General features: G+C 46.6%; 1 protein-coding gene across 3 annotated transcripts; it reads left to right on the top strand.

The window, feature by feature from the left end:
* Positions 1 to 2108: 2108 nt before the first annotated feature.
* On the top strand, positions 2109 to 11601 carry ZNF394 (zinc finger protein 394). Of its 3 annotated transcripts, XR_006728710.2 has the most exons (5): positions 2109 to 2759; positions 5554 to 5680; positions 7883 to 8852; positions 9002 to 10192; positions 10299 to 11601. XR_006728710.2 is itself a non-coding variant. In XM_074345735.1 (4 exons), the coding sequence occupies exons 1-4, from the start codon at positions 2349 to 2351 to the stop codon at positions 9165 to 9167; spliced, it is 1674 nt and encodes a 557-aa protein (XP_074201836.1). In that variant the 5' UTR covers positions 2109 to 2348; the 3' UTR covers positions 9168 to 10256. The 3 variants fall into 3 exon arrangements, 2 of the variants coding, with proteins under 2 accessions (XP_074201836.1, XP_010963707.1); XM_074345735.1 differs by lacking the exon at positions 10299 to 11601 and having other exon boundaries at positions 9002 to 10256; XM_010965405.3 differs by lacking the exons at positions 9002 to 10192; positions 10299 to 11601 and having other exon boundaries at positions 2115 to 2759; positions 7883 to 8945.
* Positions 11602 to 11677: the final 76 nt, after the last annotated feature.

Here is an 11677-nt window from a genome sequence, read left to right as displayed (position 1 = left end):
TTTTAATAGAACATTGCATGGTTTCATTTTTAAACGTTGAGTCTTTGGTCCATTAAAAATTATCTTGGTGTATGATGCAAAGTATAGATCCAACTTTATCTTTTTCCAAATCATTACCCAGTTCTCCCAACATTTATGAAAAATTGTATCTTTATTCCTTATTTATTTGTGATGCTGCCTTTATCGTATGTTAAATTTGCCTGTGTTTTGAAGTTTGTTTCTAGATTTTCTATACTGCTGCATTGGTCTGTTTGTCTACATGTGTGATAATTCTATGTTGTGTTAATGTTATTGAGGATTAATAATTGGTCTTAATATCTGTGCTTTTGTACAATCTTTGGATCCGGAAGAGACTACCAAGTACTATGAGGGCGGTAGAAGCATTTTTCATCTCCTCCCAGTGAGAGGAGATACAGGTTCTGTCTGCTTTCCAGCTAATTAACAGTCTGGCTCCACCAATTCCTGTTTCTGGGTTGTATGACCATGGACTCCGATCATCATATAGTTATTTGCTTAGGTCTTATCTCCCTTTCTCCTGTAATGTAACTTTTGCCTTCATCTGCAGAATATCAAGTGCTTTCATCTTCTCTCACTGCTATCACTGAATGATATATTTCTGTGTCCCCAAAGCCTTTTCTGGTGCTTTGTTCACAGAAGTTAATTGAAAAATGCTAGCAGCCTCATCTTTTAAAAAAAATTAAGTGATAAAATAAAGTGAGAAAAGAAAAAATAGGGAAGGGATAAATAAGACGGAGCCAGGGATAAGGGGTTTACAAATTGCCTACTGTATGTAAACTCCTATACGCTGGCAAAAGATAGCCCACAATTTGGCTCTGAGAAGCCTCAGCAAGCAATGCAAGAAGGAAACAAGATCAGTTATGATTTGCAGTATATCTTGGGTAGAAGCCAAGTATTCATATTGACTTAGGAGAAATCAAGCTATTCTTGGTACTCAGAGGGAAGAGAAATTTCCACGACTGCCCAGGAAAAGGACACTATATGTATGACACAGTGGACAATATCTTAATAAGATCTCTGTAGTAAATAAGATTAATAGGTTTTAATGACCCTTCAATGTTAGCCGATGGCAGGTATCAAAGCACAACTCAAAAAAGCTGATTCTGTGAAGGAAGTAGAGTGTAGTTTAAGTATTAGGGTCTCTTGAGGTCTGGTTTGTTTGTTTGTTTGTTTTCATGGAGATACTTGGGATTGAACCCAGGACCTCATTCATACTAAGCACAGACTTTACCACGGAGCTATACCACAACTCCCTGCATGATTTGTTTTTCTGAACACTGGCACAGAAAAGGTGGGGCAGTGTCCATGCTGATACTTTAAAGTGAGGAAGAGGGAGTAAATGACACAACAGGGGAGTTGGTTTTAGAAGAGGACAAATCCTTGGCAACTTGGATAGCAAGTTCAAAGCGTTGCAAGGGAGCTTGGTGTAGAAAATCATAAAATTGGAGGGAATGATACAATCTACTATGGATTGATTGCCTATAAATTTAACCCATTTTTTAATTAAAAAAATGTCTTCAGTCCACATGGACTCTTTAAGCTTTAATCTCTTCTCTGAAGTCTCTTACTGTACCCTCCTCATCAGGCATGGTTGATCATTTCCACCTCTAGTTAGACAAATCAACACTGTATTCACTTCAAAGCATTTACTACACCGTCCTGTAAGAATTTTTCTGTCTCCTTTAGAAGACTGTGAGCAACTTGAGGACAGGGACTCTGTCTTCCCAGTTGCGTATTTATAGTGTTAAGCACGGTGCCTGGCATATAGATACGCTACGACACCTTCTTGCATAAATGAATATCCAATGAATTACCACTTGTACCGTTGGATCTTTAACTTTCCCTAAGACAAAATTTACAAAACTTTATCCACAGATAATGTGTTAAATAATGACGTTCATTTTTAAAGGAAGAATATCCTGTAGTTCTGTAACCTTAAGGACTGCAAGCTCCACCCTGCAAGGTACACAGGTAGAGTCCCTCGCTAAGTGTGAGGACGGCAAACCACCGAGATGCACCTCAGTCCTCCGGGGCGCCTAGAGAGGAACCGGAAATGCCCGCAGGGATGTGCGCCACAGGGAGTCGGTGACGCACTTCCGGCATGGGCTGTTAGTATATTTTGTCACGGGCTGTAGCGACTTCTGGGGGCGGGTAGCTGCGGGTGGGAGTAGTCTGGGCGGGGGCCGGGCCAGGTGGGAGCCTGTTTGGGGCGGGGCCGTCCTGAGCCACCGCTCTGGGGAGGTCCGATTCGTCCCGTAGCATTTTGTTGGGTTTGCTGTCTTCTCAGCGGAAGGCAGAACTCCGGGGAAGTCAGCGCGTGCGGGGGGAAGATGAGTTGGAGCTTGACCGCAAGTCCAGGCAGGGTCGCCGCGCCGCCCCTGCGTGAGGGACCTTGGATAGTGAAAGTGGAAGAGGACTCACCTGGAGGGCGGGAGGCCGACCTGCCCGGGGACTGTCAGGATCCCGAAACTTCCCGACTGCGTTTTAGGCGGTTCCGTTATCAGGAGGTGGCCGGACCCGAAGAGGCGCTGAGCCGGCTCAGGGAACTTTGTCGTCAGTGGCTGCGGCCCGAGAAGCACTCGAAAGAGCAGATCCTGGAGCTGCTGGTGCTGGAGCAGTTCCTGACCATCCTGCCCCGGGAGCTCCAGGCTTGGGCGCGGAAGCGCCGCCCGGAGAGTGGGGAGGAGGCTGCCGCCCTGGTGCGGGCTCTTCAGCGAGCACTTAACGGGACCTCACCCAAGGTGAGGAGTGAAAATGTTCTAGTGGTGGGAGGATGGGGAGTGGAGGTGTGAAGGATGCTGTGGGCTTCAAAAGTTGTCCTTATTACGTTTTGTGTGGACTTTAGGATGTGCATGAAACATTTTCTTTTCTGTAGGAAACAGTGACCAATAAATCCATCCCGGAAATGGTCCATGGGTTGTAGACATTTAGGCACAAAACCACCACAGGAGTATTGTTTACCCATTGTAAGACACCCTCTTGTCTAACTAGATAATTTGGGAAGAAAGAGGTCAGGAAGGAAAGTGTGTTACACTATGCTGTAACAGTTCACCACCGCTTCAAAAGTGAGCATCCGTTTTACTCCCACAATTGATAATGGTACTCCAGAGAGGAAAGAGAGGCTGGAAATGGAGTTAATACTTAATCATGCCTACGTGATGAAGCCACCATAAAATCCCAATAGTAGGGGTTTCAGAGAGCTCCTGGGTTGGTCAACACATCCACTTAGCGGGAGTGTGAGGAACCCCAACTCCAGGAGGACAAAAGTTCTTGTACTCGGGACCTCCCAGACCTTACCCTATGCATCTCTTCCATCTGGCTGTTTCTGACTTATACTTTTATCATAAACTGGTAATCTATTATGTAAACTGTTTTCCTGAGTTCTGGAGCCACTGTAGCAAATTAATCGAACTGAGAGAGAGGTCACGGGAACTTCAGATCTATAGCCAAGTGGTCAGAAGCAGGTCTATAGGTGACCACGTGGACTTGGTGTCTGAAGTGCGGCGGGGGTTGGAGGGGGGTCTTGTAAGACTAAGCCTTTAATCTGTGGGATCTGACACCATCTCCAGGTAGGCAGGGTCAGAATTGTTCAACTATAGTCCACCCAGCTGGTGTCGCAGAATTGCTTGACCTATGAAAGTGCACACCTGTGGTGTCAGAAGTGAAGGAGTGTTGTAGAGAAGACTTCAGAGTATTGAGACACACAGGAGTGTGGTCGTCCTTTACAGGGAGAGAAGAGGCTCAGGAAAAAACAAATTTTATTATACTCAGGTGCTGGAAACAGGAGGCACCAAATGCCACTCAGAGCCTCATGGGAAAGATACAAGGGTGGTCAGGACGCAGATGACAGGAGGAAGGGGAAAGGTGAGGCCAGAGGTTATGTCGGGGTTTTGGAAGGAAAGGTAAGGCAGGGCGGGAGAACAGTTTAGAACTGGCTGGTGTGAATAATTTCAGTGCGCTCTAAATTATAGCAGTGGTCCCTCGTTGCCTGTACCCTGCCTTGGGGTGATTGAGGCAGGGGAATGTTACCTCCTGGAGTGTACAGGCCAGACAGAGGAGATGTGGCTCAGGATTAACTAGTTTTGGCTGATCCTTTTGCTCTTAAGAATTTGGCAGTCTCCACAGCCAGAAAGATTTGTTGTTGTTTTTAATGATGTCAAAACATAACAGAAAATTTTAAAATACATTGCTCTTAAATTGATGCAGCCACTATGGAAAACAGTACAGAGGTTCCTTAAAAAACTAAAAATAGACTTAATCATATGATCTAGCAATCCCACTCCTTGGTATATACCTGGAGAAAACTCTTAATTCAGAAAGACACATGCACCCCAATGTTCATAGCAGCACTATTTACAAAAGCCAAGACATGGAAACAACCCAAGGGCCCATCAAAAGATGACTGACTTAAGATGTATAAATACACACACACACACACACACACACACACACACACACACACACACACACACACACACACACACTGGAATATTACTCAGCCAATAAAAATATTGACATTTGCAGCAACCTCAGTGGACTTACAGAATATACTTAGTGAAGTAAGTCAAAGACAAATATTACATATCACTCACGTGGAATCTGAAAAATAATACAAATTAATCTGTATACAAAACAGAAAAAGACTCACAGACATAGAAAAAAAAAATTAATGGTTACCAAAGGGGAAAAGGGAGAGGGGGGAGGGATAAGTTAGGAGTATAGGATTAACAGATAGAAACACATAAAATTGATAAGCAACAAGGATTTACTGTATAGCATAGGGAATTATATTCAATGTCTTGTAATAGCCTATAATGGAAAATAATCTGAAAAAAATGTAACTGAATCACTTTGCTGTACACCTGAAACTAACACAATATTGTAAATTAACTATACTTCAATTTAAAAAAAATACATTCATCGTCCCTGTCATTGAGAGATCCTTGGAGTCAGTTTGTGACCCGTTGCTGAAACCTGGACAGCCATCTCCCTGCACTATTTTAGAATCTTCCCTTTGTAAGAACTGTGGCATTACCTTCTAGGGATGATCAACATACATTTAAATAAACCATCTCAAAAGGTCATCTCGTTGGCTAACTATCTTATTGTGCAGTGTGGTCAGTGGGAGGGAAAGCACCTGCTGTTACCTTCATCTTTAGATAGATCTTTGGATCCATCTCTTACATGAGAAAACTGTCTGAAAGCCAGTATTGAAACTCGGGACTTGGGCTACCTGTATATTTTTAATCCATATCTGGTTTCCATTTTGATAAATCACAGTGATATAACTCAAATGAACAGTTCACTCTTACCCCAGATTAGCATAGACAGCCCACAGAAAGGCTTCTCAGGACTACCGGGGAATGCCAGCAACTGCCCCATCAGTACCAGGCTCGCCGGTAAAGACTCAACAGCCATGGTGGGGACTCGATTTCTCAGTGCTGCAGACTCCTCTCTGGAGTCCGGCCTCATCCTGACACTAGTAATGCCATCTGGGGACAGCAAGTGCTAAAGGGGGATTTCATGTTGTTTCAGGGGTTGGTGACAGCCCGGGATGTGGCTGCATCTCTCACCTGGGAGGAGTGGCAGCATCTGGGCCCAGCACTGAGGGACGCCTACAGGGAGGGCACGCTGCAGGATTGTGGGAACACAGCCTCGCCAGGTAAGCGCCTGCCTTTGCTTGTTTCCAGCTGGCTGAGACTTGTGAGGGGCTGGCTTCAGTAAATCTGCGAGTAATCTTCAGTAAATGCCACTCAGACACAGGTTGAGAGCCTTCGGGTCCCTTTTGTGACCCCAGCGAGACTTTTCTGTTCTGTATTGTTAGGTGATAGATTCAGCTTTTTATTTTGGTTCATTTTGAATAAAATACATACAGAAAGTATTAAAAAAAAGTACAGTGAGCACCTGTGTATTTACCACCCAGGTTTATCAAATTTTAATATTAGCCATATTGGCTTCATTTTTTTTTCAATGAAAGACTATATTACAGCCAAAACTGTAAGTAAAGCTCTGTGTACCCTCCCTAAAAGCTGTCCCCTCGCTCCTTCTCCAGATGTAACTAATATCCTGATTTATCATTTCCATGTTTGTTTTATATTCTCTCTACAAATGCACTCTCTCTATATAAATGTATGTAAGCATGTAAACATATATAGTATTTTTACATGTTTTATGGGATATAAATTATGTTACCATATATAATATATATAATGTATGTAAATATATATAGCATTTTTACATGTTTTTATGGGATATAAATTATATTGCTGTATAGTCCTTTCCACCTTGCCTTTTTTCTTACATTTTTGGGATTTAGCCCTGTTGATGCGAGTAGCTATAGTTTATTTGTTTGAACACCTGTATGTTTCATTGTGTGAATGTTCCAATATACATTATCCATCCTCCTGCCAGTGGACTTGCAGGCTTCTAGTGTTTCACCACTGCACGCAGTATTACACCAGACGCTCTCGTATCTTTCTCCTGGTGTTCCTCTGTAGGGGTCTCTGAGGAGAGTGTACTTAGGGATGTTTGCCCGCCTTGCTGTCCAGAATGATTGGCACCAGTGTGCCCTCCTACCAGCAGTGCATGAGAATTCTTTCCCCACATTCTTGTCCACATTTGGTGTTCAGCTGATGGCATGATGTCCTAACACAGTCGCCCAAGTATTCCTTTTTTCTTTTTTGGGGGGTGGGAGTGGGGAGGACGGGCGAGGTAATTAGGTTTATTTATAAGGAAGTACTGGGGATTGAACCCAGGACCTTATACACACGAAGCTAAGCATGCACTCCACCACTGAGCTGTATCCTCCGCCACCAAGGATTCCTTTTTAAATGCTGGGCTGCGCCCCGCCTCTGCCCAGAACGTGCGGTACTCCTCATTTCACGCGGAGTAAAAGCCTGTGATGCCCAACGTGGCACGGCCCTCATACCTCCCACCTCCCCTCACTCACTCAGCTCCAGCCTCACTGACCTTGCTGCTCCTTGGACGTGGCGGGCATCCTGCCTCACGGTCTTTGCTCTGATCACTCCATATGCCTGGAACACTCTCCAACCAGGTCTCCACCAAGCAAACGCCCTGACTGGCTTCACCATAGAGAGATTCATTCCACAGATACCCTATAGTGTCTGCAGATAAGCCAGGTGCTGTTCTAGATGGGGATACGGTAGGGAGTAAAGCCTGTGAAATCCCTGCCCCAGCCTGGAGGAGGTAAACTTTGGAGCCGACAGTTTGAGCCTGAACAGAGGACAGTGCCCTGAGGGTCTGTCAGTTAGTGTCAGCTTTCACTTGATTCTCCAGATGGGAGAGTGGTGCCTGTCCCCTACTCTCAGGTGTGCCTGATGGCTCTAGTCCAGCGCTGATCTGGTTCAGCCTTCCGAGAGAGTGAACTGCAAGAATTCTAGACTGAGGGATGGGATCCCCTACCGACTTCCATCAGTCCTAGATTTATTGCCTACCCAGATCCTGCCTTCACACAGGAGGCACTTGGTATGCCTGTTACTGTCACTCATCACATGAATAGAATTTCTCCTGTTAAACCATCCTTCATGCATGGGATAAAGGCTGTACCATCTCTCTCCACCCCCCTTTCCTGATTTGCCTTCTGTGACATACTGACTCTAGGACAGCGGCGTGGGGGTGGGGAGAGGCGGGTCGGAGGGAGTAAGCACAAGCTTCAAAGGGAAGGTGCGGGGTTTGTGCAGGAAGCGTGAGCACACCTGACAGGTTAATTAAAATACTTTCACTTCAAGAGTGGTTTTGTGGAGAATATTAAAAGGGTTTGGGGCGGGTGGTTTCTCTGCTGCCTCTTTCTTATTCACTCTCCCCCAGGGACGGCCTGTCAGCAGTCTGTGTTTTAATGTTTCAGGTTCGGAAACCGGAACCGAGAACAGAGAGTTGATTCCAAAGCAAGAAACTCTAGACGAAGTGGAGCCCCAGGGGCAGCTACCAGGGTCCCAGGAGCACCTGTCTTGCGAGTGGGGTGAGGCGCATGAGGACAGGGCAGAAGAGCACTCAGGGAAGCCCTCATCGCTGAAACTTGAACATTCTCCTGAAGAGCCGGGAGTCCCCGGCATCTCAGATCTCCAGAACGGCCCCAGAGAAGAGAAAGACTCCAAAATCAGTGAATTGGGGAAGAGCATCAGAAGTTCAGACTCTGTTCTTTGTCAGCACGTGCAGACCGCAGAGAGTCCCCTGCTGAGTGACGGCCGTGGGGACAGCTGCAAACACAGCTTAGCTGTGGTAAAACCCCACAAAAATATTGACCAGGAGGGAAATTGCCAGGGTCCGGGCCTTTTGGAGACCCCAAGACGGTTCCCAGAAGAAAGACCTTACAAATGCGATAAATGTGTGAAGGGTTTTAAACAGCGTTCTGACCTCTTGAAGCACCAGAGAACCCACACCGGGGAGAAGCCCTATAAATGCCAAGAATGTGGAAAGCGCTTCAGCCAGAGCGCCACCCTCATCAAGCACCAGAGGACGCACACGGGCGAGAAGCCATACACGTGTCCCAGGTGCGGGGACCGCTTCAGGCAGAGCTCACATCTCAGTCGGCATCAAAGGATCCATCTGGGGGAGAAAAGCTACAGATGCGCCGAGTGCGGGGGCACCTGCCGGGTGGCCCACCGTGCCAGGCACCAGCGAGCACACGCCGGGGAGAGGCCCTACACGTGTGAGGAGTGTCACAAGGGCTTCAAACGGTGCTCCGACCTCGCCAAGCACCAGAGGATCCACACCGGGGAGAAGCCCTACGGGTGTTCCACCTGCGGGAAGCGCTTCAGCCAGAGCGCCACCCTCATCAAACACCAGAGAACTCACACTGGCGAGAAGCCCTACAGGTGTCTTGAATGTGGGGAGAGCTTTAGACAGAGTTCCCACCTCATCCGACACCAAAGAATCCATAGAAATAAAGTCCTGTCATTTTGACATGCTTCTGCCTGAGCTGTTTTGTTTCTCTCTCTCTCCCTCTCTCTCTCTTTGTTTCCAGAAACCACATTCTTTGGCTTTGGAGTATTTCAGTCACTGTGGATGGAATTGCCTTGGGCAACACACCCAAAACAGAGTCCGACTGCAGCCTTGGGACGTACTTGGATAACCTATCACCAGGACGGAGAGAGATGCTCAAGTCGGGAGCCGCATCAAGGAGACGCTGACATGAGCGAGGGCTGACCCGTGACAGTCTGTCCTCGTCTCTTCACGCTTCCTACCTCTGCTTTTGGACCAAACCTTGCCCACTCCAGTTACTTCCCAGAGAATGGATTTCCGTCACTTAGAACTGTCTTGCTACTTAGATGGTCAATATTTTATAACCCAAAACACCCTGTAAAGTTCAGTGCCTACAAGAAGCACTCTATATTTTTGACTTTGTGAAAAACTAATTTTGCAGAGTCCCTGTTGCTTTCTCATTCTTTGCTTGTTTGGTTAGCCACAGCTACAAATTTGGATTAGAGCCTAAATCTTTCTTACTATCTCTCTAGTGCTGTACACAAATAACATATATTGCATCCAAATTCTTTTTGAACTTTTTTTATATTAAGGGAATATAAGTACATTATTTGATATTTAGGGACACAATGGGAGAAAATCACCCATAATCCCAACGCCGTGATCCGCTTGTTACAAGCATTGGGATGTATTTCCGTCTGATTTTTTTGTGCATTTTTTATATAACAAAAACCACAGGGTTTATATTTTGTATCTTTAGTATTATGTCTTAAAATTTTTTACATGGTTTTCATAACCTTTTGCCTAATAGCTGCTCATTGTCCATCAAGTGGATGTAACAGTTCCTTTTCTTGGGCATTCCAGGCATGTCTCAGTTTTTATTGTTGCAAACAATGCTAAAGTGAATATCAATATAATTTTAGGATAATTTGGATTGCTCTTTAGAATCTAAGGCTACATTCCCAGAGGTAGAATTCCTTGATCAGTGTGTGAGCTGTCCTGTGGCTTCCACTCCACCCTCCCAATTTCTCTCCCCAAAAGCAAGTGCTAAATTACATTCTACTGTGAGTGTGCCCAGGAAGAAGGAAAACAAATTTTTGATAAACTGGTAGCAATCTGCAACAAGACTCAAAAAGCATGAGCCTTATTAAAGATTGATAAATTCAACTACATTGCATTAGGAAAAGACAACATAGGAATTAGAGTCCATGAAGATGAAAAGATGCTCAATGACGTAAGTAATAAGAGAAATGCAATTTAAGCCAATTAGATACTATTTCACACCCTTCAGATTATCAGGTCTTTCTACATCTACACCTTTATCTCTCTCGTTCCTTCAGGAAATGTTTATTGAGCACCGAGAAGTTGCCGGTCTCCAGGCTACATGCCAGCAACAGAAACGCACAGAGGTTGCAGCTCCCACCGGGGCTACAGGATACAGCTACTCAGGCTGTGCACTGCTCAACTCCAGGGGATGCCCTCACATCAAAGCTGTGTGGACGGGGCTCCTAGAGCTGCTAAGTGCACAACCTGTACAACCCTCAGAGCCCCGGCCCTGCTTCAGGGAGTGAAGAGTCCAGTGAGGAAGCAGAAGTTGCATAGTATCGATCCAGGGGTCCACACTGCGAGGGGGCACAAGGGGCTGTGAGGACACCGGGCTCACCCCATCCCCTCCTCTCAGAAGGTACTGCCAGTCCTGCCCCAGAAAATAGCCCCTTACCTCCTCCCGCATTCCCACCTCCCCAGACAGTCCTGCGCGTGTCCTCGCCCTCTTCTCTCCTCCCCCAGAGGAAGGGGCTGCCCTTCTAGTGACCCTTCCTCTGCCTCCACTCCATCCTCTCTTTCTCCTGTCTCCTCCAGGGCCTAGATCCAGTGACCATGACACTCCCTTTTCTCTCTCCACCCTCCTCCCCTTGTGACACAGGGATTTATATAAGAAACAGATATTTGATCCTCCTGCCTGTTTCTGGCACAGAGTTCCTAAAACCCTTGAAATTTCCTGTAACAGCAAAGGAGCGTCTTTTAATATCTAGGCTTTGTCCTTGGTTTCTGAAATAGCTCCCGAGCAGCACAGGTCAGAGGAATGTCTTGTTACTCCTGACAGGTCCCTTCAACGACACCTGAGTTTATGCTAACGTGGCAACCGTGGAAAACACCCAGGCTGGGCTGGAGGCCTGGGTAACAGAGCACGTGATGAGAGGGGGGCGCTTTCACCCCACCCCCTGAGGGGAGGGGAGGGGCTGGGGTCGAACCAGTCATGTCAAAGGCTGATGACTGGACCCGTCCCGCCCACGTAGGGCCCCCATGAGAACCCAGAAATGGCTGCTGCATCGTGAGGGTGCTGGGAGGTGTGGAGCCGGGAGGGGCACGAGGCTCTGCTCCCCCCGCCCCGCCTCCCGCCCTGTGCATCCCTTCCCAGAGGCTGTTCTCCAGTTACATCCTTTTACAACAAACCAGCAATCGAGTAAGTAAACTGTTTTCTGAGTCCTGTGAGCCACTCTGGCAAATTGATGGACCCAGGGAGTGGGTCGTGTGGGCCCTAATTTCTAGCCAGTGGATCAGAAGCACAGGTGACAACCTGGACTGGTGATTGGTGTCTGACGCCCGGGTGGGAGGGTGTTCTGACAAATGCTACAGCATGGATGAACCTTGAGGACATGAGGCTAAATGCTCAGGCCAGACACAAAAGGACAAACACTGTATGGTTCCACCTATATAA

Source organism: Camelus bactrianus, chromosome 18, assembly GCF_048773025.1.
Source record: "Camelus bactrianus isolate YW-2024 breed Bactrian camel chromosome 18, ASM4877302v1, whole genome shotgun sequence".
In the NCBI taxonomy this organism is placed as follows: Eukaryota; Metazoa; Chordata; class Mammalia; order Artiodactyla; family Camelidae; genus Camelus; species Camelus bactrianus.
The sequence above is the reverse complement of the archived record's forward strand: the minus strand, read 5'-3'. Positions and strand labels throughout refer to the sequence as shown.